Here is a 27,361-nt window from a genome sequence, read left to right as displayed (position 1 = left end):
TAAACGTTTTTAATCCATTTTGGGTTTTAGTTTGTATATGGTGTAAGAAAGTGGACCAATTTGATTCTTTTACATATAGCTATTCAGTTTTCCCAGCATCACTTATTGAAAATTCTATTTTCTTTATTGTACATTCTTGCCTCCTTTGTCATAGGTTAATTGACCATATACGTGTGGGTTTATTTCTGGGATTTCTACCTGTTCCATTAATGTATTTGTCTATGTTTGTGCCAGTACCACTTTGTTTTGATTACTATAGCTTTGTAGTATCCCATGGAATCTGGAATTGAGAAACTTTCAACTATTTTCTCCATCCTCAAGAAAGAAGGTTTAGCTATTTGAGGTCTTTTGTGGTTCCATAATCCATAAACTTCACACCCACACTATATCTCCCATATTTTTTCTTGCTTTATCACGTAATGTGTTCCAAAGTTGTGTTAATAACTTTTAACCTCATCTTCTCTATCAGTGTACAGGCTTTGGGCCTCAGACAGGGAGTAATACATTTTTCCAAGAGAGGCTGCTTTCACAATAATCCTATGGGAATCCTTTTTTCCCCTTTTTTATAAACCTCACTGGCTCCACTCTATGGCAAGATACACTGTTTTGATCTATGAATTAGTATCAAGTTCTTGGTTGTTTTCAAATGGCTTGACTATCACTAAGACTAAAAAATATTCAGTCTTTTACTGGGCTTCCAGGTGGTGAGGTTGAAGATGAAAAGAGAGGAAGGAGGGAGAAAGAATGGAATATATATATGTATGTGGAAGCAAGAGGTTACATCTAGAAGGATACAATTTAACTCTCCTTATAATACTCTCAAAATAATTCTCAGAAATGTCTCAAAAATCACAAAATACTTGAAGTTGCTTTCTTGTGTAAACTGAAGGGGCTCAGTTCTACATCAGGGTGCTTGTAGGGGCAGAACAGAATAAAAACATAAGCATATAGGAGCACTAATACAAAGAAAAGTCAGAGAATGTAAGCATCCTGGACCAACAGGAATTGCAGGGAGGAATGGCATTAGGATACAGAGCAACCTTAGCCAGCTCTTTCCATTTCTATATTCTAGTATTCTCTCACTGGAAGTTACTCCCTTGCCCAAACTGAATTCTAGACTGTCCTTTCATTATTCATATGGCTTTTACTATTTTGGTGCTGTCTTCTGTCAGTGCTGGCTTGAACTTTTAACAATAAACCATGCTCTGTATTCTGACTCAACTTACACTCTCCTGTTTTTTTTTCACATTCAACAAGTTTACTTGGATTCTGACTAATAATGTGGTAAGATAATAAAATATGTGTGCAAAATTCAAAAGCATATACATCACAATTACCTTTGAAACTACTTTATCTCAACAATAAAGCACAGAAATGTACAGAAATGTACAGAAATCAGTTGCATTCTTACACACTAATAATGAAGCAACAGAAAGAAAAATAAAGAAACTGATCCCATTCAAAATTGCACCAAGAAGTATAAAATACCTAGGAATAAACCTAACCAAAGATGTAAAAGACCTGTATGCTGAAAACTATAGAAAGCTTATGAAGGAAATTGAAGATATATAAAGAAATGGAAAAACATTCCATGCTCATGGATTGGAAGAATAAATATTGTCAAAATGTCAATACTACCCAAAGCTATCTACACATTCAATGCAATTCCTATCAAAATTGCACCAGCATTCTTCTCGAAACTAGAACAAGCAATCCTAAAATTCATATGGAACCACAAAAGGCCCCGAATAGCCAAAGGAATTTTGAAGAAGAAGACCAAAGCAGGAGGCATCTCAATACAAGATTTTAGCCTCTACTACAAAGCTGTCATCATCAAGACAGCATGGGATTGGCACAAAAACAGACACATAGACCAATGGAATAGAATGGAGACTCCAGAATTGGACGCACAAACGTATGGCCAACTCATCTTTGACAAAGCAGGAAAGAACATCCAATGGAAAAAAGACAGTCTCTTCAACAAATGGTGCTGGGAGAACTGGACAGCAACATGCAGAAGGTTGAAACTAGACCACTTTCTCACACCATTCACAAAAATAAACTCAAAATGGATAAAGGACCTGAATGTGAGACAGGAAACCATCAAAACCCTAGAGGAGAAAGCAGGAAAAGACCTCTCTGACCTCAGCCGTAGCAGTGTCTTACTCGACACATCCCCAAAGGCAAGGGAATTAAAAGCAAAAATGAATTACTGGGACCTTATGAAGATAAAAAGCTTCTGCACAGCAAAGGAAACAACCAACAAAACTAAAAGGCAACCAACGGAATGGGAAAAGATATTTGCAAATGACATATCGGACAAAGTATCCAAAATCTATAAAGAGCTCACCAAACTCCACACCCGAAAAACAAATAATCCAGTGAAGAAATGGGCAGAAAACATGAATAGACACTTCTCTAAAGAAGATATCCAGATGGCCAACAGGCACATGAAAAGATGCTCAACGTTGCTCCTCATCAGGGAAATACAAATCAAAACCACACTCATATCACCTCATGCCAGTCAGAGTGGCCAAAGTGAACAAATCAGGAGACTATAGATGCTGGAGAGGATGTGGAGAAATGGGAACCCTCTTGCACTGTTGGTGGGAATGCAAACTGGTGCAGCCACTCTGGAAAACAGTGTGGAGGTTCCTCAGAAAATTAAAAATAGACCTACCCTATGACCCAGCAGTAGCACTGCTAGGAATTTACCCAAGGGATACAGGAGTACTGATGCATAGGGGCCCTTGTACCCCAATGTTTTTAGCAGCACTCTCAACAATAGCCAAATTATGGAAAGAGCCTAAATGTCCATCAACTGATGAATGGATAAAGAAATTGTGGTTTATATACACAATGGAGTACTACATGGCAATGAGAAAGAACGAAATATGGCCCTTTGTAGCAACGTGGATGGAACTGGAGAGTGTGATGCTAAGTGAAATAAGCCATACAGAGAAAGACAGATACCATATGGTTTCACTCTTATGTGGATCCTGAGAAACTTAACAGAAACCCATGGGGGAGGGGAAGGAAAAAAAAGTGGTTAGAGTGGGAGAGAACCAAAGCATAAGAGACTCTTAAAAACTGAGAACAAACTGAGGGTTGATGGGGGGTGGGAGGGAGGGGAGGGTGGGTGATGGGTATTGAGGAGGGCACCTTTTGGTATGAGCACTGGGTGTTGTATGGAAACCAATTTGACAATAAATTTCATATATTGAAAAAAAAATAAAGAAAATTTTTGCATCCAGATTCATCAAAGATATTGACCTATAATTCTTTTTAGTGCAGTCTTTGGTTTTGGAATCAAGGTAATGCTGGTTTCATAGAATAACTTTGGAAGCTTTCCTTCCATTTCTATTTTCTGGAATACTTTGAGGAGAATAGGTATTTATTATTCTTTAAATGTCTGGTAGAATTCCTGTGGGAAGCCATCTGGCCCAGGACTCTTATTTGTTGGTATATTTTTGATAAGTGATTCAATTTCTTTGCTGGTTATGGGCCTGTAAAAATTTTCTATCTCTTCCTGTTTGAGGTTTGATAGTGTGTGGGTGTCTAGGAATTTGCCTGTTTCTTCCAGATTGTCCAGTTTGTTGGTATATAATTTTTCATAGTATTCTCTTATAATTGTATTTGTGTTCTTGCTTGTGATCTCTCCTCTTTCGCTGATTTTTATCTATATGGGTCCTCACTTATCTTTTTGAGAAGTCTGGCTAGGAGGTTATAAATTTTGTTTATTCTTTCAAAAAACCAGCTTAGTTTCATTGATAAATTCTACTGTTTTTATGGATATTTTATTGTTTATTTCTAATCTTTATTATTTCCCTTCTGCTGGCTTTGGGCTTTATTTGCTGCTCCTTTTCTAGCTCCATTACATGTAAGGTAGGGTTGTGTATTTGGGACCTTTCTTGCCTCTTCAGGTAGGCCTGTTTGGCAATCTATTTTCCTCTTAGGATGGCCTTCGTTACAACCCGAAGGATTTGGACTGTCATATTTTCATTTTCATTTGCTTCCATATATTTTTAAATTTCTTGTCTAATTTCTTGGTTCACCCATTCATTCTTCAGTAGGATATTCTTTAACATCCATATATTTGAAGGTTTTCCAATTTTTTCCTTGTTGTTGATTTCAAGTTTCATAGCACTGAGATCAGAAAATATGCATGGTATGATCTTAATCTTTTTGTACCTGTTGAGGGCTGATTTGTGACCTGATATGTGGTCTATTCTGGAGAATGTTCCAAGTACACTCACCATATAGGAAAAGCCTGCAGCTAATATCATCCTCAACAGGGAAAAAAATGAGAGCTTTACCCTTAAGATTGGAAACATGACAGGGATGTCCACTCTCACGACTGTTGTCCAACATAGTACTGGAAGTCCTAGCCACAGCAATCGGACAACAAAATGAAATAAAACACATCCAAAACGGCAAGAAAGCCAAAGTAATGTTGAAAAAGAAACCCAAAGAAGGAGGCATCACAATCGCAGACTTTAGCCTCTACTACAAAGCTGTAATCATCAAGACAGTATGGTATTGTCACAAAAACAGACACATAGACCAATGGAATAGAACAGAGAACCCAGAAATGGACCTACAGATATATTGCCAAGTAATCTTCAACAAAACAGGAAAGAGTACCTAATGGGAAAAAGAAAGTCTCTTTAGCAAATGATGCTGGGAGAACTGGACAGCAACCTGCAGAAGAATGAAAGTGGACCACTTTTCTACACCATAAACAAAAATAAATTCAAAATGGATGAAAGACCTAAATGTGAGACAGGAAACCATCAAATCCTAGAGGAGAAAGCACGCAACAACCTCTTTGACCTCAGCCACAGCAATTTCTTGTTTAGCACATCTCCAAAGGCAAGGGAATTAAAAGCAAAAATGAACTATTGGAACCTCATCAAGATAAAAAGCTTCTGCACAGCAAAGGAAACAATCAACCAAAAAGAGAGCCCAGACAAGCAACAGAAAGAAGACATTTGCAAATGACATATCAGATAAAGGGTTAGCATCCAAAATCTATAAAGAACTTACCAAACTCAACACCGCAAAACCAAATAATCCAGTGAAAAAATGGGCAGAAGACATGAATAGACACTCTTCCAAAGAAGATATCCAGATGGCTAACAGAAACATGAAAAGGTGCTCAACATTGCTCATCATCAGGGAACTATAAATCAAAACCACACTGAAATACCACCTCACACTGGTCAGAACGGCTGAAATTAACAACTCAGGAAACAACAGATTTTGGCGAGGATGTGGACAAAGAGGAACCAGAACCTTCTTGCACTGTTGGTAGGAATGCAAACTGGTGCAGCCATCCTGGAAAACAGTGTGGACGTTCCTCAAAAAATTAAAAATAGAATTACCCTATGACCCAGCAATAGCACTACTAGGAATTTATCCAAAGTATACAGTAGTGCTTATTTGTAGGGGTACATGTACCCCAATGCTTATAGCAGTGCTATCACAACAAATTATGGACAGAGCCCAAATGTCCATCAACTGATGAATGGATAAAGAAGATGTGTATACACACACACACACACACACACACACACACACACACACAGTGGAATACTACTCGGTGATGAAAAAGAATGAAATCTTGCCATTTGCAACAACGTGGATGGAACTGGAGCATACTATGCTAAGTGAAATAAGTTAAAAAATACAGATAACTTATTTTCACTCATACGTGGAATTTGAAGAAGCTTAACAGAATATACCATAGGGGAAGGGAAGGAAAAGACAACACAAAGATCTTCTGCTGGCTATGTGAAGACATGCAGGGAACATGTGCAGATCCAAGGAGTGTCAGGAAATTGCAGCAGATTTTGTATCTAACTGTCCTCTGGGGGATCATGGGGCTCTGTGTCTCATAATGCTATCACATTTGATAGCCTTGAGACCAGAACATCGCTGACATTTCAGCAATTACTCCATTCACCCTTCCAGACTTACAATACACTCTCTAGAAATAACTACACAGGGATAATCCTTATAAAGCATTTATAAGCTCACACTTAATAAACACTCAACTAAAGGTAGCACTGTTTTCATTTGGTAACCCACATAAAGTTATATATTCTATTGAGTTAGAGAATAAAGCTGGTTGAAACTGGGAAAAACTAGCTCCCTACACAAATCACTACCACTACTCTATGCTAGTAATGGTTTCCATTTACAACATACTTTTAAAGTAGAAGCTTCCTAGTTATTATGTTTGTGTAAAACAGTGCTTCACAAACTTTTAGATCCCTTTGAAAATCAGTGGTCTATATTATATATATCTTAGTTCATATAATGCCTTCAACTTATCCTTATAAACTTAGTGAACACGTTTTCATACTCCTCTTTCTACATTTCTTCTTTTCCCTAAAGCTGTGGTTCCTCAAGTATAGTCCATAGACCAGCAGGATCAGTATCTGCTTCACCAGGGAACTTGTCAGAAATGCAGACTCCTGGGTCCCACCCCAGACCTACAGAACCTGGAAATCTGGGTACTGGGTGTGGGGCAGCAGTGTGTTTCAATAATTTCTCTTCCAAGTGATTCTAGTGCCTGCTCCAGTTTGAAAACTATTGCCCTATCCTAATAACATCACTAACATAGCCTATAAAAACCATCATTTCATTGTATCAATAATCCCATAATATTCATATCTCTAGTTTTGATTTCATATCTCCATTTCTGTGTATATGCTTTCACTATTCACTTGTGTTTATTTCAGTTTCTAGGTGGTTCCATCTTGGACAAATATCTATCACAAAACATATTTTTGTCTTCAGTGACAAAGAAGACTAGTTGGTCATTACAATAGGAAGGATCAAGCTAAATCATAACTTAATTTTTCTAACCTTTCATTCTTTTATGCATCCTCTAAGTCCAAATTATAACTAGAATCTGAGCAAGGGTTGAACAAGAGCAAATAATAACTACACTTTTTCACACTTACCTGATTTAATGTCTATATCTGTATCTATCTGTCCACTTTCTAACTACCTTCAAATATAACCCCATATATTGAGGATAATGAGAACATATCAACTCATGGCTCATATTAGTCACAGAACAGACCCCCACTTCATTTACTCTTCTTCATTTTCCTAGATATTAAGAAAATAAAGAATCTAGAATATCTACTAAAAAACTCCCCTTCTGCAGAGGATTAATACAACCGTTGATAAAATTAGTTCCATGACCTTTTAAAGCTTGATAATTTTAATCTACATAATGTAGGCTACCTAAAAACCATGTTCTTCACTGCTTAGTGAAAACTACTTCTCCCAACTGAGCATGATAAGATTGGGAAGGGTGAGGTTCTGTTGGTCTAGAAGTTTTCTTCATGATATAGAGAGAAGAGAAATGAGATGAATACACTGTGTTATAGATTTACCAAATGTTTTTGTGTTCTTTTATTGTATCTACAGAAGCAGATAAAGAGCTTTGAGTAATTCTAGTTAGTGTTATCAAGCTCCTTTTCTCCTAGTTAACGATGCTTCATGTTTTCATTAGGCGATGAAATAAAACACAACTTCTTGAAAAATATTTTAATATTACTTGATCAGCATAATGTAATTATGGGATAATTAGATGTAATGGGATACATCCCATTAGATGTAATGGGATACATAAAGTTAACCATTCCTGGACCACAGAGAAAGAATACTTATATCTCATAAATCTTATCTCTTTTCCCTCAACTTTTTATTCTTTCCTTCTCCAGCTGCAACCTAGAAGAAGCTTTCAACACACCTCAGGCCTATATTACTGCCACAGCTTCTCCAGCTGCCACCAGTCAGCCCATATAGTCTAGGTTAATTTTCTTTCAAAATTCCTTTCACATAATTCCCTCCTCAAAAACCTACAATGGTATCCTATTTCCTATCACATAATATTTAAACTCTTCTAACTTTAAGACTATAATCTGCCTCCATCCTTCCTATCCAACTTTATTCTATAGTATTTCCCAAACAGCAGATCCCCTCCCCATAGGATAACTATGAAATTCATTTGCTCTTTCTTAGGGAAAAAGTTGAAAAGACAAGGAAAAGAAAACAGACACTGAAATCCCTAACAGCAAAAGTTTATTTACAGTTGAAGTTAAGGAATAATTTTAATGCATGCTGAGAAATTAGTAATATTCCAAACTTATAGGTTACTATCCAATGAGGAATACAAGATGATGTTGGAAAAGGCTATGGCATACACAACTATTAGAACCAGGTTATCAGAACACACACTATTAGAATCTTGTTATCAGAACACTTACATATCACATACTTTTATGTCACATCAAGTCCATGAACAGCTCATTTTCTAACTTCTCACTGGCTATTTTAGTAAATAGCATTCAAGGTTAAACGTTAAGACTGATGTGGGGAAGAAATACACAAGTGGTAAGCATCACATTTCAGAGCCTACATATATGAATACAACATTAAGATTAATTAAGAAACAGTATTTCAAAATTTTTTGAAACAACATGTGGCAATGTTTAGCGCATGAGGAGACACTGTTTTGGTCCATCCACTCTCTCCAGCTTTTCAAAGTGTTTCCTGGCATTGCGGATGTTGATCAGAGTAGCTGCAGAAGCTGAGGGTAGGGAGGGTAGGGGTGGAGGAGATACCCAACATAATAAATACAAGCAGCCAACGGAATGTCTGACTAGTAAAAACAAATAAATAAACAAAAGAGAGCCAAATCTCTCAAAATAGGTCACAGAGAACATACAGGAATAGGAGGTCCCAAGTTAACTATGATTTAATTTTTCTGAATAAGCAGAAGATTTGTTTATATTTAAATATATTTCCAAAATAAAATTTCCAAATCTTTTTTTGGTTCATTTTTAGAATAAAACCCATTATGTCATGTTGTATTTTAATATTAACCTAAGTAGGAAAAGCCAGTGGATCAGAGATAATTTATTTAAACTTCTGGGAACATCCTGGAAACACTGCTAGAACCTTTATTTCAGTAGTTATGATGAACATGGCTATTATGGCATGGAAGTACCAAATACATCCTTTTATGCCCAGGGTACAAATGTGGGAATATAGTATTTAGGAATATACAGTGACATATAAAATGGTTCAGCATTTAGTAATCCAGAGCTTAGACTGATTAGTCTTTTGAAAATTTATACTATATGAAGCATAAATCATACATATGGGTTCTCTTTTCTTTAAAATCCCTAGATTTAGTACCTTGATTTCTGAAATTTCATGAAGAAAAAAAAACAAATCTAAATTATTTTTAAGCTTCAAAATATAAGTTTAGTAAACAAAAAACTAGTTATTACTAGTACTAAAATAGCTTTTTTATTGTGGTAAATAATACATATAACAAGAAATTTACCATTCTAACCATTTAAAAATATACAGGTCAGTGGCATTAAGTATATTCCCACTGCTGTGCAACCATCCCCACTACAAGATGTTTGTTCATTATCTAATAAAGTACTACCTCTAGGGCAATTAGTTTAAAGAATGAAGCTTTAAATCTATGTCAGCTAAGTTTGAACTTACGAATGGATGGATCAGACATCACGACCATCACATAAGTGTTGGATGTAAAGATGTCAATGAAAGCAGCAAAGTTAGAGTTCCTGACTTCCATGCTCTGGAAAGAAGCAGCTAGCTTGCTATAAGCGAAATGAGAAAAAGTAGTAAAGAACATAAAATAATAGCAATATAAAAAATTCTTACTTTGTATGTTGAACATTCAATAGCATTATACCTCGATTCACCACTTCATTAAGACAGTTAATCACTAACTTCACTTTGTTTTCCAAGGAAACTCTAATGCTAAATTTACTATGTTTTGGAAAGTGACTTAGAAAGTGGATTAGGACTTGACATTGACTGTGAAATGGGCTTAGACCTAGATCCATGTTAAAATAACAGATTACAAAAGATTTCCCTAATATTTAAGAAGTTTAGGTTGAAATTTTCCTATCATTGTGATTAATAACTATTTTTGAATGTTCATTATATTGAAATTAGAGAAATGATCCCATTTCTTTAAAAACAAACAAGGTAATTATATTTGCATGCCATTTGCTATTTCTTCTTAAAAATGTTAGCATAAACATGCCAGTAAGTCTCACAGTGTGCTAAGACATAAAAAGAGTAAACTTATACTTGTTCTATTGTCTGGGCATCAAAGTTTTACCGGGATAAGGATTTTGATTATTACATATTTACTAAATTATAATGTTCAGCCATTCCTTCTTCCTATATTCACAGTGCTAAGATTCAAACCGTATTTAATCAAAAGTGAGACAACATGATTAGACATTTCCAGACTGTATTCTGTACCATTCCTGAATCAGTATCTCACTATTTTAATTACTATAGTATTATAGCAAAATTTTTATTTGGTAGGGTAAATTCTCCTTTCTTCTTTTTCAAAACTCCCTTGGGTATTTTCTGTTTATTTCTTCCTACATAGTATCGAATATCTCAAAAGGTTTTTCTGCTTAGATATTTTTCACATGCTTCTTCTGTATCAGTTGAGTTTGCATTAAAGGACAATGACTTTCACCTGAACCAACTGTAAGCTCCCTTAGAGTTTAGCTTTCTTTTCAATTAAAAGAACTACTCTGAACACAGAAGTGCAATCTACTGTGGTTATCTGAACCTCTCAAAAGTGACAACTTTTTCCAGACATAAATAGATCACAAAAGATCTCTTACCTGCAGCTCAGCTTAAATTGCTTAATAATGTTGCTGATTTTCTCAAATCTGTGGGCATCACGCTGCTCTTTACACTGATAATGAGAAATCACCTATGAAAAAAAGCAATACTCTTAAATATGCCAAGTAGTCATATCACCTTCTGCTACTTAATCCTCAAGTTAGACCTCTGTCAGTTTCTTGGTCACCCTGATTTTCAGGATAGACTTGGCACCCAGCCTTACTGTCTCTTCTTCTCTCAGATATCCTGCCAATGTACTGCATAATTTCAACATCCCTATGGATAACCTATACAGTAGTGTTCATTTATAATTTTATTGGACATTAAAATATTACCTATTTTGGTTTCACTGCTGTTATTTCTCATTTATGTTAATTAAATGGTCATCTTATTTCAGTATTTCACAGGATGTTTTTGATTTAAAAAGTACAAATTAGGGGCACTTGGGTGGTCAATCGGTTAAGCATCTGACTTTGGCTCAGGTCATGATCTTGTGGTTCCTGAGTTCGAGCCCCATGTTGGGCTCTGTGCTGACAGCTCAGAGTCTGGAGCTTGCTTGGGATTCTGTGACTCCCTCTCTCTCATCCCCTCCCCCACTCATACTCTGTCTCTCAAAAAATAAATAAACGTTAAAAGTTTTTTAAAAAGTACAAATTTAAAAAAATTAAATATTTTTAGTGGTTCTTCAGATGTACATAATGTACTGATTTTTTAAAAGATTTTTAATGTTTATTTATTTATTTTTTTAAGGTATATTCATTTTTCACACACAGAGAGAGAGACAGCGCATAAGTAGAGGAAGGGCAGAGAGAGAGGGAGACACAGAATCTGAAGCAGGCTCTAGGCTCTGAGCTGTCAGCACAGAGCCAGACGTGGGGCTCGAACCCACAAACTGTGAGATCATGACCTGAGCCAAAGTCAGACACCTAACTGACTGAACCACTCAGGCGCCCCCCTAGTGTACTGATTTTAATGAAGGCTATACCTAAGTAGCTTTTGGCATCACATTTAAAAATCTTAAGTATGCCTTGAGGAGAACCCCTGCATGTCCCTGCCCTTTTCCTATCAGTGCCCCCTACATGTTGTTAGCTGAGTGTCCCATGGGGCCTGAGGCATTTACTCTGAAACAATTAGAATGTTCAAAGCAGGCTGGAGTCACATAGATACAGAAGCCAGGAATAATGGAATAAGACTACAGTTCTATTCTGTTGGTTTCTGGAACTGAGGGCATAATTAAGAGGAATAGCCAGGGACATTCATATTGCAGCACTACAGGTGAAATTCTTGGACTGGTGCAAGATGGACAAGAGTAAAATTATTTGCCAAGAATGTTTTCATTACTCAAGAATCAATGTCGAATGTATTGGGTGGGATCCAGGGGAAGATGGCAGCATAGGAGGATACTGGGCTCACCTCGTCCTGCTGATCACATAGATTCCACCCATACCTGCCTAAATAACCCAGAAAACCAACAGAAGACTAGCAGAATGGACTCTCTGGAGCCAAGCGTAGCCAAGAGGACTCATGGAAGAGGGCAGAAAGGGTGGAGAGGCGGTGCGTGCTACACGGACTGGCGGGAGGGACCCGGGGTGGTGGAAAGGTAGCCCACCCGGCAAGGCAGAGCCCCTGAAGTCTGGCATACAAAAGCGGAGGGGCCGGACTCGGTGAGTTCTGACAGCCATCGAGACTTAACATCTGGAATGTTAAAAGTCAAAAGCTCTGCTTGGAGAGCAGGAGGGCGAGAGGACACCAGGAGGGAGAGTTGTTAATCCCGGGAAGACAGAGCTCAGCTTGGCAGGCGAACAAAGGTGCTGGCAAGAACCATCTCCCTCTCTCATCCCCCAGCTGTAAACACAAAAGGAACCATTTTCCATCACCAAACTTGCTTGCACTGCACCAACACCCACAGCTGTGCTTCTGTGGATCCATCCCTACGACAGGTCTGCTTCCCTCCCAGTGCTGCAGGGCCCCTCCCACAGGGGACCACAGACAGCAAAGCAAGCTTAGCCTGCCCCTCCTGCCCCTGTGCACCTTGCAGATACACCCCAGCTAATACATCAGATCCCATCAAAGCAGCACCACAAGCCTGGCAGTGTGTAAGTAGCCTGGACAGGAGCCACACCACTCCACAGTGAGTCCTTCCCCTAGGAAAGGAGAAGATAAAGGTACACACCAGTCTGACTGTGGCCCCAGTGGTGGGCTGGGGACAGACATCAAATCTGACTGTGGCCCCACCCACCAACACAAGTTACTCCAGACAGCACAGGGGAAGTGCCCTGCAGTTCAGCGCCACCCCAGGAAGTACCCAAAATGACTAAACGGAAGAACTCTCCTCAAAAGAAACTCCAGGAAGTAGAAACAGCTAATGAATTGATCAAAAATGACTTAAGCAATATAATGGAACAATAATTTAGACTAATAATCATAAAATTAATTGCTGGGCTTGAAAAAAGCATAGAGGACACCAAAGAATCTGTTGCTACAGAGATAAAGGGACTAAGAAATAGACATGAGGAGCTAAAAAATGCTATAAATGAGGTGCAAATATAATGGAGGGGACCACAGCTCGTAATGAAGAGGCAGAGGAGAGATTGGTGAATTGGAAGATAAAATTATGCGTACATTCTTCTCCAGTGCACATGGAACATTCTCCAGAATAGACCATATACTGGGACACAAATCAGCCCTAAGTAAAGGATCGAGATCATACCGTGCATATTTTCAGACCACAATGCTATGAAACTCCAAATCAACCCAAGAAAAATTTGGAAAGGTAACAACTATTGGACACTGAAGAAAATCCTACTAAAGAATGAATGGGTTAACCAAGCAGTTAAAGAAGAAATTAAAAAGTATATGGAAGTCAATTAAAATGATATCACCACAACCCAAAACCTCTGGGACGCAGCAAAGGCGGTCATAAGAGGAAAGAATATACCAATCCAGGCCTTGCTAAAGAAGGAAGAAAGATCTCATATACACAACCTAACCTTACGCCTTAAGGAGCTGGAACAAGAACAGCAAATAAAACCTAAAACCAGCAGAAGACAGGAAATAATAAAGATTAGAGCAAAAATTAATGATATTGAAACCAAAAAAAGAGTAGAACAGATCAATGAAACCAGAAGCTGGTTCTTTCAAATAATTAACAAAATTAATAAACCAATAGCCAGTTTGATCAAGAAGAAAAAGGAAAGGACCCAAATAAATAAAATCAAGAATGACAGAGTAGAAATCACAACCAACACAACAGAAATAAAAACAATAATAAGAGAATATTATGAGCAATTATATGCCAACAAAATTGGAAATCTGGGAGAAATGGACAAATTCCTAGAAACATACACTACCAAAACTGAAACAGGAAGAAATAGAAAATTTGAACAGACCCATAACCAGTAAGGAAATCGAATTAGTAATAAAAAATCTGACAAAAACTAGAGTCCAGGGCCAGATGGCTTTCCAGGCAAATTCTACCAAACATTTAAGGAAGAGTTAACACCTATTCTCTTGAAACTGTTCCAAAAAATTGAATGGAAGGAAAACTTCCAAACTCTTTCTATGAAGCCAGCATTACCTTGATTCCAAAACCAGACACAGACCCCACTAAAACGGAGAATTATAGACCAATTTCCCTGATGAACATGGATGCAAAAATCCTCAACAAGATATTAGCCAACCGCATCCAACAATACATTAAAAAAATTATTCACCACGACCAAGTGGGATTTATACCTGGGATGCAGGGCTGGTTCAATATCCTCAAAACAATTAATGTGACTCATCACATCAATAAAAGAAAGGACAAGAAGCATATGATCTTCTCAATAGATGCAGAGACAGCATTTGACAAAATACAGCATCCTTTCTTGATAAAAACACTCAAGAAAGTAGAGATAGAAGGAGGATACCTTGAGATCATAAAAGACGTATACAAGCAACCCAATGCTAATACATTCTCAATGGGGAAAAACTGAGAGCTTTCCCCCTAAGGTCAGGAACAAGACAGGGATATCCACTCTCGCCACTGTTATTCAACATAGTATTGGAAGTCTTAGCCTCTGCAATCACACAACACAAAGAAATAAAAGGCATCCAAATCGACCAGGAGGAAGTCAAACTTTCACTCTTCACAGGTGACATGATACTCTATATGGAAAACCCAAAAGATTCCACCAAAAAACAGCTAGAACTGATTCATAAATTCAGCAAAGTTGTGGGATATAAAATCAATGCACAGAAATCGGTTGCATTCCTATACACCAACAATGAAGTGACAGAAAGAGAAATCAAGGAATTAATCCCATTTACAGTTGTACCAAAAACCATAAGTTACCTAGGAATAAATCTAACCAAAGAGGTGAAAAATCTATACACTGAAAACTATAGAAAGCAGATGAAAGAAACTGAAGAAGACACAAAGAAATGGAAAAAGATTCCATGCTCCTGGATAGGAAGAACAAATATTGTTAAAGTCTCGATACTACCCAAAGCAATCTACATATTCACTGTGATCCCTATCAAAGTAACACCAGTATTCTTCACAGAACTAGAAAAAATAATCCCAAAATTTGTATGGAACCAGAAAAGACTCCAAATAGTCAAAGCAATCTTGAAAAAGAAAACCAAAGCAGGACGCATCACAATGCCAGACTTCAAGCTATACCACAAAGCTGTAATCATCAAGACAGTATGGTAATGGCAGAAGAACAGACACTCAGATCAATGGAACAGAATAGAGAACCCAGAAATGGACTCACAAACGTATGGGCAACTAATCTTTGACAAAGCAGGAAAGAATATCCAATGGAATAAAGACAGTCTTTTCAGCAAGTAGTGCTGGAAAAACTGGACAGCGACATGCAGAAGAATGAACCTGGACCACTTTCTTACACCATACACAAAAATAAACTCAAAGTGGATGAAAGACCTCAATGCAAGACAGGAAGCCATCAAAATCCTCCAGAAGAAAGCAGGCAAAACCCTCTTTGATCTTGCCTGCAGCAATTTATTACTCAAGACGTCTCTGGAGGCAAGAAAAACCAAAGCAAAAATGAACTACTGGGACCTAATCAAAATAACAAGCTTCTGCACGGCAAAGGACACAATCAGCAAAACTAAAAGGCAACCGACAAAATGGGAGAACATATTGGCAAATGACATATCAGATAAAGGGTTAGTATCCAAAATCTACAAAGAACTTATCAAACTCAACAACCAAAAACAAATAATCCATTGAAGAAACGGGTGAAAGACATGAATAGACACTTCTCCAATGAAGTGTGTATGGCCACTGGCCAGCTGACACATGAAACAATGCTCCACATCTCTCATCACCAGGGAAATACAAATCAAAACCACAATGAGATACCACCTTAAAACTGTCAGAATGACTAACATTAACAACTCAGGCAACAACAGATGTTGGCAAGGACGCGGAGAAAGAGGATCTCTTTTGCATTGTTGCTGGGAATGCAAGCTGGTGCACCCACTAAGTATGGAGGTTTCTCAAAAAACTAAAAATAGAACTACCCTACGACCCAGCAATTGCACTACTAGGCATTTATCCAAGGGATACAGGTGTGCTGTTTCGAAGCAACACATGCACCCCCATGTTTATAGCAGCACTATCAACAATAGCCAAAGTATGGAAAGAGCCCAAAAGTCCATCGATGGATGAGTGGATAAAGAAGATGTGGTATATATATACAATGGAGTATTACTCGGCAATCAAAAAGAATGAAATCTTGCCATGTGCAACTACATGGATGGAACTGGAGGGTATTATGCTAAGTGAAATGAGTCAGCCAGAGGAAGACAAAAATCATATGACTTCACTCATATGAGGACTTTAAGAGACAAAACAGATGAACATAAGGGAAGGGAAACAAAAATAATATAAAAACAGGGAGGGGGACAGAACAGAAGAGACTCATAAATATGGAAAACAAACTGAGGGTAGCTGGAGGGATTGTGGGAGGGGGCATGGGCTAAATGGGTAAGGGGCATTAAGGAATCTACTGAAATCATTGCATCAGTATATACTAACTAATTTGGATGTAAATTTTAAAAAATAAAAAATAAAATTAAATAAAAAAAAAAGATAAAATTATGGAAAAAAAGAAGCTGAGATAAATAGAGATAGAAAAATCCAGGAGTATGAGGGGAGAATTAGAGAACTAAGTGATGCAATCAAAGGGAACAATATCCGTATCACAGGAATTCCAGAAGAGGAAGAGAGAGAGAAAGGGGCTGAAGATGTACTTGAACAAATCATAGTTGAGAACTTCCCTGATCTGGGGAAGGAAAAAGGCATTGAAATCCAAGAGGCACAGAGAACTCCCTTCAGACATACTTGAATCAATCTTCTGCAGGACATATCATAGTGAAACTGGCAAAATGCAAGGAAAGAAAAAATTCTGAAAGCAGCTAGGGATAAACATGCTCTAACTTATAAAGGGAGACCCATAAGACTACTGGCAGACCTACTGAAACTTGGCAGGCCAGAAAGGAATGGCAGGAAATCTTCAATGTGATGAACAGAAAAAAATATACAGCTGAGAATCCATTATCCAGCAAGTCTGTCGTTCAGAATAGAAGGAGAGACAAAGGTCTTCCCAACAAACAAAAACTGAAGGAATTCATCACCACTAAACAAGCCCTACAAAAGATCCTAAGGGGGACTCTGTGAGTGAAATGTTGCAAGGACCACAAAGTACCAGGGACATCACTACAAGCATGAAACCTACAGACATCACAATGACTCTAAACCCATATCTTTCTATAATAATGTAAATGGACTAAATGCTCCAACCAAAAGACATAGGGTATCAGAATGCATAAAAAAACAAGACCCATCTATTTGCTGTCTACAAGAGACTCATTTTATTTTATTTTATTTTATTTTATATTATATTTTATTTTATTTTATTTTATTTTTCAAAGAAAAGCAGACTGCCACGTGCAGCACCTCAACTGGATGTGTCTGGAGTCTTGGAAGCTTGACTACCCTACGTTCTCCTACAAATGGACCTTGAGAGCTTGTTTGGAGGCTCTAGCACGGGAACACAGCTACTCGTATACCCTTGACCAAAGAACGGTCCTCCTCTATCGGGGAAGGTCGTCCTCCTCGACCGAGAGTGCAGCTTCGGAGGGGCGCACATGGAGTGGTGAGGGAGGAAGGGGACACCCGCCTAACCAGCCAGATCAGCCGAATCAACCCTGGCGATCAATGGGGTGACAGATATCGCAGCCAGATTTCCCTCACATCCTACAAGAGACTCATTTTAAAACTGAGGACACCTTCAGATTGAAAGTGAGGAGATGGAGAACTATCTATCATGCCACTGGAAGTCAAAAGAAAGCTAGAGTAGCCATACTTATATCAGACAAACTAGACTTTAAATTAAAGGTTGTAACAAGAGATGAAAAAGGGCATTATATAATAATTACAGGGACTATCCATCAGGAAGAGCTAACAATTAGAAATGTCTATGTGCCAAACACAGGAGCCCCCAAATATATAAAAGAATTAATCACAAACATAAGCAACCTTATTGATAAGAATGTGGCAATTGCAGGGGACTTTAATACTCCACTTAAAACAATGGATAGATCAACTAAACACAGGATCAACAAAGAAACAAGGGCCCTGAATGATACATTGGATCAGATGGACTTGACAGATATATTTAGAACCCTGCATCCCAAAGCAACAGAATATACTTTCTTCTCGAGTGCACATGGAACATTCTCCAAGATAGATCATGTAGTAGGTCACAAAACAGCCCTTCATAAGTATGAAAGAACTGAGATCATACCATGCACACTTTCAGACAACAATGCTATGAAACTTGAAGTCAACCACAGGAAAAAGTCTGGAAAACCTCCAAAAGCATGGAAGTTAAAGAAGACCCTACTAAAGAAGGAATGGGTCAACCAGGCAATTAAAAAAGAAATTAAAAAATATATGGAAAAAAATGAAGATGAAAATACAACAATCCAAACGCTTTGGGATGCAGCGAAGCCAGTCCTGAGAGGAAAATACATTGCAATCCAGGCCTATCTCAAGAAACAAGAAAAATCCCAAATACAAAATCTAACAGCACACTTAAAGGAAACAGAAGCAGAACAGCAAAGACACCCCAAACCCAGAGAAGAGAAATAATAAAGATCAGAGCAGAAATAAACAATACAGAATCGAAAAAAATTGTAGAGGAGATCAATGAAAACAAGTTTGGTTTTTTGAAAATATAAACAAAACTGATAAACCTCTAGTCAAGCTTCTTAAAAAGAAAAGGGAGATGACCCAAATAGATAAAATCATGAATGAAAATGGAATCATTACAACCAATTCCTCAGAAATACAAGCAATTATCAGGGAATACTGTTAAAAATTTCAGGCCAACAAACTGGACAGCCTGGAAGAAACTGACAAATTCCTAAGCACCCAAACACTTCCAAATCTCACACAGGAAAAAAGAGAAAATGTGAATGGACACATAAGCAGCAAAGAAATTGAATCAGTTATCAAAAATCTCCCAACAAATAAGAGTCCAGGACCAGATGGCTTCCCTGGGGAATTCTACCAGACATTTAAAGCAGAGCTAATACCTAGCCTTCTCAAGCTGTTCCAAAAAAATAGAAAGGGAAGGAAAACTTCCAGACTCCTTCTATGAAGCCAGCATTACTTTGACTCCTAGATCAGACAGAGACCCAGCAAAAAAAAGAGAAGTACAGGCCAATATCCCTGATGAATATGGATGCAAAAATTCTCAATAAGATACTAGCAAATTGAATTCAACAGCATATAAAAAGAATTATTCACCATGATCAAGTGGGATTCATTCCTGGGCTGCAGGGCTGGTTCAACCTTCACAAATCAATCAAGGTGATACACCACATTAATAAAAGAAAAGATAAGAAGCAGATGATCCTGTCATTCGATGCAGATATTGCATTTGACCAAATTCAGCATCCTTTCTTAATAAAATCCCTCGAGAAAGTCGGAATAGAAGGAACATACTTAAACATCATAAAAGCCATTTATGAAAAGCCCACAGTTAATATCATCCTCAATGGGGAAAAACTGAGAGCTTTTCCCCTGAGATCATGAACACGACAGGGTTGTCCACTCTCACCGCTGTTGTTTCACATAGTGTTAGAAGTGCTAACATCAGCAATCCGGCAACAAAAGGAAATCAAAGGCATAAAAATTGGCAAAGATGAAGTCAAGCTTTCACTTTTTGCAGATGACATGATATTATACATGGAAAACCTGACAGACTCCACCAAAAGTCTGGTAGAATGGATACATGAATTCAGCAAAGTTGCAGGATACAAAATTAATGTACAGAAATCAGTTGCATTCTTATACACTAACAATGAGGCAACAGAAAGACAAATAAAGAAACTGATCCCATTCACAATTGTACCAAGAAACATAAAATACCTAGGAATAAACCTAGCCAAAGATGTAAAAGATCTGCATGTTGAAAATTACAGAAAGCTTATGAAGGAAACTGAAGAAGATATAAAGAAATGGAAAAATATTCCGTGCTCATGGATTGGAAGAATAAATATTGTCAAAATGTCAATACTACCCAAAGCTATCTACACATTCAATGCAATCCCAATCAAAATTGCACCAGCATTCTTCTCGAAGTTAGAACAAGCAATTCTAAAATTTGTATGGAACAACAAAAGACCCCACATAGCCAAAGTAATATTGAAGAAGAAGACCAAAGCAGGAGGCATCACAATCCCAGACTTTAGCCTCTACTACAAAGCTGTAATCATCAAGATAGCATGGTATTGGCACAAAAAGAGACACATAGACCAATGGAATAGAATAGAAACCCCAGAACTAGACCCACAAAAGCATGGCCAACTAATCTTTGACAATTGAAGATTTTCATTTTTCAATGGAAAAAAGACAGTGTCTTTAACAAATGGTGTTGGGAGAGCTGGACAGCAACATGCAGAAGGATGAAAGTAGACCACTTTCTCACACCATTCACAAAAATAAACTCAAAATGGATAAAGGACCTGAATGTGTGACAGGAGACCATCAAAACCCTAGAGGAGAAAGCAGGAAAAACTTCTCTGACCTCAGCCGCAGCAATTTCTTACTTGACACATCCCCAAAGGCAAGGGAATTAAAAGCAAAAATGAACTATTGGGACTTCATCAAGATAAAAAGCTTTTGCACTGCAAAGGAAACAATCAAAAAAACTAAAAGGCAACCAACGGAATGGGAAAAAATATTTGCAAATGACATATCGGACAAAGGGCTAGTATCCAAAATCTATAAAAAAGACAACAAACTCCACACCCAAAAAACAAATAATCCAGTGAAGAAATGGGCAGAAAATATGAATAGACACTTTTCCAAAGAAGACATCCAGATGGCCCACAGGCGCATGAAAAGGTGCTCAATGTCCCTCCTCATCAGGGAAATACAAATCAATACCACATTCAGAAACCACCTCACGCCAGTCAGAGTGGCTAAAATGAAGAAATCAGGAGACTATAGATGCTGAAGAAGATGTGGAGAAACGGGAACCCTCTTGCACTGTTGGTGGGAATGCAAACTGGTGCAGCTGCTCTGGAAAACAGTGTGGAGGTTCCTCAAAAATTAAATATAGATCTATCCTATGACCCAGAAATAGCACTGCTAGGAATTTACCCAAGGGATGCAGGAGTGCTGATGTGTAGGGGTACTTGTACCCCAATGTTTATAGCAGCACTTTCACCAGTAGCCAAATTATGGAAAGAGCCTAAATGTCTGTCAACTGATGAATGGATAAAGAATTATGGTTTATATACACAATGGAATACTATGTGTCAATGAGAAAGAATGAAATATGGCCTTTTGTAGCAACCTTGATGGAACTGGAGAGTGTTATGCTAAGTGAAATAAGTCATATAGAGAAAGACAGATACCATATGTTTTCACTGTTATGTGGATCCTGAGATACTTAACAGAAGACCATGGGGGAGGGGAAGGGAAAAAAACAGGTTAGAGAGGGAGGGAGCCAAAACAGAAGAGACTCTTAAAATCTGAGAACAAACTGAGGGTTGATGGGGGGTGGGAGGGAGGGGAGGGCAGGTGAGGGGTATTGAGGAGGATATCTGTTGGGATGAGCACTGGGTGTTGTATGGAAACCAGTTTGACAATAAATTTCATATTAAAAAAAAAGAATGAATGTCATTACTCAAATATGATCTGATACTTTTATAGTTCCAACCACGAACAATGCTGACTGGTGATGCAGAATTATTACCATGACCCACCAGGTAGCATGTAGGAAACCAAAGTCTTTGGGTTCCAGAAAGAGTATGGTTGCAAAGCTGAAACTTAAAGGAATTGATGGAAGGGAACCACCAGAATTGGAGACTGTGGCTTAATTTGAGTCAGCATAAGAAATCTCACCCAGCTTAGACATGGACAGGACTGACACTGATAGCTCTTTCCCATTTCTGTGCATGGTGGCCCGTTTTAGTTTGTGGAGCAATTTTCCTGGTTAATTTCAATAACGAACAAGGCTCTGGCATGCTAACTAGTTACAGGCTTCCTACGCTAGGATCACCCAAACACATAAAGCAGTTAATAACAAACAAAGGAATTAATTGATAATAATACAATAATAGTAGGGGACTTTACAGCACACTTACATCAATGGACAGATCATTTAAACAGAAAATCAACAAGGAAACAATGGCTTTCAAAGACATAATGGAACACACGGGTTTAATAGATATATTCAGAACATTCCATCCTAAAACAAGAGAATATACATTCTTCTCAAGCCCACAAAACAAACCTCAACAAATTCAAGAATATCGAAATTGTGCCATGCATATTTTCTGACTACAACATTATGAAACTATAAGACAAGCATAAGAAATAGTTGGCAAAGACTATACAAGGAGATAAAGAACATGCTACTAAACAATAAATGGATCAACCAGAAAATCAAAGAATAAATAAAGTACATGGAAACAAATGAAAACAAGGGTCCAAAACCTCTCAGATGCAACAAAACCAGTTCGAGAAGGAAGTTTAACAAGCCTACCTCAAGAAGCAAGAAAAATCTCAAACAAGCTAACTCTACACCAAAAGGAGGTAGAGAAGAACAACAAACAAAACCTAAACCAGCGGAAGGAAGGAAATAATAAAGATCAGAGCAGAAATAAATGATGAAGAAAATTAAAAAATCAATAGAACAGATTAATGAAACCAGGAGCTGATTCTTCGAAAAAATAAAATTGATAAGCCTCTAAGCTGTCTGATCAAGACAAAAGGAGAAAAGACCCAAATAAATAAAATAAGACAGGAGAAATAACAACCAACCATATAAAAAAGCATAAGAGAATATTATGAAAAACTATATGCCAACAAATTGGGCAGCCCAGAAGAAATGGATATATTCCTAGAAACATATAAACTACCAAAACTGAAACAGGAAGAAATAAAAAAGTTGAACAGACTGACAACCAGCAAAGACACTGAATTAGAAATCAAAACTTGGGGCACTGGGTGGCTGAGTCAGTTAAGCATCCAACTTAGGCTCAGGGCATGATCTCACCGTCTGTGAGTTTGAGCCCTGAATCAGGCTCCATGCCAACAGCTCAGAGCCTGAAGCCTGGTTCTTATTCTGTGTCTCCCTCTCTCTCTGCTCCTCCCCTGCTGGGTGCTCTCGCTCTCTCTCTCTCTCTCTCTCTCTCTCTCTCAAAAATAAAAAAGAAAAAGATAAACAAACAAACAAAAAAAAAGAAATCACAACTCTCCCAACAGATAAAAGTCCAGGGCTAGATAGCTTCACAGGCAAATTCCACTAACCATTTAAAGAATTTCAAAAATAGAAGAGGAAGGAAAACTTCCAAATTCATTCTATGAGGTCAATATTACCCTGATACCAAAACCATATAAAGACACCACTAAAAAAGAGAACTACAGGTCAATATCCCTGATGAACATAGATGCAAAAATTACCAACAAAATACCAGCAAACTGAATTCAACAATAAATTAAAAAATCATTCACCACAATCAAGTAGGATTTACTCATGGGTTGCAAAACTAGTCCAATATTTGCAAATCAATTAAGATGATGCATCACATCAATTAGAGAAAAGGTAAGAACTATATGATCATTTCAATAGATGCAGAAAAAGCATTTGACAAAGTACAGCTTCCATTCATTATAAAAACCCTCAACAAAGTAAGTTTACAGAGAACACACCTGAACATAATAAAGGCCATATATGAAATACCCATAGCTAATGTCATCCTTAATGGGGAATAACAGAGTATTCTCCCTAAGGTCAGGAACAAGACAAGGATGTACACTGGCACCACTTTATTCAACATAGGACTGGAAGTCCTAGCCACAGCAGTCAGACAACAAAAAGAAATAAAAGACATCCAAATTGGTAAGAAATAAAATATTCATGATTGGCAGAGGACTTTATACTACATATAGAAAACCCAAAAAGTTCCACCCCAAAACTGCTAGAACTGATAAATTCATTAAAGTCACAGGATACAATATCAGTGTAGAGAAATCTGTTGCATTTCTATATACCAATAATGAAGCAGCAGAAAGAGAAATTACAAAAACAATACCATTTACAACTGCAACAAAAATAAGATGCCTAGGAATAAACCTAACCAAAGAGGTGAATGACCTGTACTCCAAAATTATAAAACACTGATGAAAGAAATTAAAGATGACACGGAGAAATGTAAAGACATTCCAATCTCATGGATAGGAAGAACAATGTTAAAATGTCTATACCACCCAAAACAAGCTATACATTTAATGCAATCCCTATCAAAATACCACTAGCTTCACAGAACTACAAAAAACCTAAATGTGAGACGTGTTAACCATCAAAATCCTAGAAGAGAACACAGGCAGTAACTTCTTTGACAATGGCAAACTTGTCTCTAGATATGTTTCCTGAGGCAAGGAAGACAAAAGCAAAAATAAACTATTGGGATTATGGCAACATTAAAAGCTTCTGCACAGCAAATGAAACAAGCAACAAAACCAAAAGGCAACCTTTGGAATGGGAGGAGATATTTGCAAATGACATATCTGATAAAGAGTTAGTATCTAAAATATATAAAGAACTTCTATAACTCAACACCCAAAAAATGAATAATCCAGTTAAAAAAATGGGCAGAAGATATGAATAGACGTTTTTCCACAGACAACATATAGATGGGCAACAGACCCATGAAAAGATGCTCAACATTACTCATTATCAGAGAAATGCAAATCAAAACTACAATGAGATATCACTTTATACCTGTCAGAATGGCTCAAATCAACAACATAAAAAACAACAGGTGGTGTTGAGGATGTAGACAAAAAGGAACCCTCTTGCACTATTGGTGGGAATGCAAACTGGTGCAGCCACTCTGGAAAACAGTATGGAGGTTCCTCAAAAAATTAACAGTAGAACTACCTTAAGATCCAGCAATCGCACTACTGGGTGTTTATCCAAATAATACAAGAACACTAATTCAAAGGGATACAGACACATACCCTATGTTTACAGCAGCATTGTTTACAATAGTGAAGATATGGAAACAGCCCAAAGTGTCTATCAATCGATGAATGGATAATAACATGTACGCACACACACACACACACGCACATGCACACACACACAAAGTAGATATTACTCAACTATAAAAAAGAATGAAATCTTGCCATCTGCAATGAAGTGGATGGAGTTGGAGAGTACTATGCTAAGCGAAGTAAATCAGTCAGGGAAAGATAAATACCATATGATTTCACTCATATGTGTAATTTAAGAAATAGAACAAACAAAGGGGAATAAAGGACAGAGTGAGAGAGTGACAAATCAAGAAACATACTTTTAATTAACAGAACAAACTGATAGTTTCTAGAGGCCAGGTGGTTGGGGGATATAGAGGATGATGATTAAGGAGTACACTTGTGATGATGGGCACAGGGTGATGTATGGAATTGTCGAATCACTATATTGTATATCTGAAACTAATATAACACTATATGTTAACTAGAATTAAAATAATTTTTTAATTGTAAATTAAATATATATAAAAACAATGAAAATCTTAACTAAAGGATTCCAACCTCTAAGGATTTACTATTTATAAATGAACTTATTCATTATGAACACTCACATCAGCTGAAAATACTTCTTCTACCACTTTCAGATTTTAATAAAACCATGTATTTTTATAGGCTGAATATTTAGATATAAAGTTTCTAGTAGGAAGCAAAAATGAGTTGCTCACCAGAAGAAAATTCACAGGGCAATTTACTGAAACCATGTGAACCTTTCGAAAGGTAATTCCTAGACCAATGGTGGAACAGGTTCCCCTTGCTTGACTTCAACTCGCTCAGTGAAAATGGTTGATCACAACTAAACTTGGTCTCCAAGAGAAACCAAAGCCACCTGTTACTGTTAGTGAGAAAGAGGGAACTTATATAAGGCTAACATCTATGATCATATGTGGTGGATAAGGCAGGAGAATACTGCTGAAAGCAGGATTCTGCCATGCCAATGTGTATCAAGATGGTAAGAATAGCTCACTTGTTTGTTGCTATTCACACTAGAAGCAAGAGGTTGCAGGGTAGTAAAACTGCAAGCAAGTGACTCCTGCCAGTGAGCTGAAGCAGAAAGTCACTCTAGTTAGAACTTCTTGCTGCAGCTGTACCACCTAGCAGGATAGATGACTCAGAAACTACAGTTACAAATAATGTTTCCACAAAGGATGGAGTTGGAAAAATTACAGTACACATTCTCTGCCCTCTGTTGCTATAATAACAAAAAGAACCTACTTTTTATAGTATGACAACTATATGGTAAGCTTTGTATTAGGGCTTAACATTACCTTGTGCCATTTATTCCATACAATAAACTTATGATATAGATGTATTATCTCCATTTTATAGAAGGGAAACCAAGCTCAGATAGATTTAGAAATGTGTTTTAAAACCATCAGGCATTGGTAGAGCTCAGTAACCAATTATTTACTGTGAGTTGCTCTTAGAATTATATTTATTAAACTGATCAGCAATTATATGCAGTGTTTTATGACATCCCTAATTAGCTTCTGTTACTGTTCTTTAAAATTTTACTTATAAATATAATACTGCAACCCCCTTAGGGCCATACACACAGTAGGCTCTATAGTTAAGTTGAATTTATATGAGAAAAATAAAAATGCCAAGGCACCTCTTTCCCCTTTCACCTCTCCATCTGAACTCTTAGCTAAATCACTAAAATGACCATTATACCTCTTCCATGTTAAAAGTTTTCAAATCAGTCTTTTGGAGAAAGGGGTGGGATAAGAGTTTTCTCAAAAGGAAAATACCTCTTATTTCATAATAAAAGTCAATAGGAAATTAGGAATTATTTAACACAAATGAATAATTTTTAGCAGAAATAATATAAACTCTATAATAAGGCATGCTTGTAAAAATCTAAGTCTTACTAACTACTAAAGAGCTACACACAAAGGACTTCTTTTGGGTCACCTGTAAATAAGGTTATATATGCTGATGCAATGACAAGAGGGAAAAAGGTTCTTCCTGAAAGTAACAACATGTTGTTCTCTGTTGCTGGATAGAAGGTAAGTGTGA

General features: G+C 37.3%; 1 protein-coding gene across 6 annotated transcripts in view; it reads right to left on the bottom strand.

Moving 5' to 3' along the window:
- Positions 1-6,809: 6,809 nt before the first annotated feature.
- Positions 6,810-27,361, bottom strand: part of RRAGB (Ras related GTP binding B) — a 52,147-nt gene continuing 31,595 nt past the window's right edge. For 4 of the 6 annotated variants that reach the window (XM_027053482.2, XM_027053483.2, XM_015083455.3 and 1 more), the window contains exons 9-11: positions 10,713-10,804; positions 9,544-9,659; positions 6,817-8,611 (exon numbers count right to left, since the gene is read on the bottom strand). In XM_027053482.2, the coding sequence (XP_026909283.1) occupies positions 8,514-8,611; positions 9,544-9,659; positions 10,713-10,804 (306 nt within the window). In that variant the 3' untranslated portion in view covers positions 6,817-8,513. Of the gene's footprint in view, positions 8,612-9,543; positions 9,660-10,712; positions 10,805-27,361 lie in introns of all 6 variants that reach the window. The other 2 variants (XM_053202373.1, XM_015083456.3) reach the window with 2 other exon arrangements.

Source organism: Acinonyx jubatus, chromosome X (assembly GCF_027475565.1).
Source record: "Acinonyx jubatus isolate Ajub_Pintada_27869175 chromosome X, VMU_Ajub_asm_v1.0, whole genome shotgun sequence".
NCBI classification, from domain to species: domain Eukaryota; kingdom Metazoa; phylum Chordata; class Mammalia; order Carnivora; family Felidae; genus Acinonyx; species Acinonyx jubatus.
The sequence above is the reverse complement of the archived record's forward strand: the minus strand, read 5'-3'. Positions and strand labels throughout refer to the sequence as shown.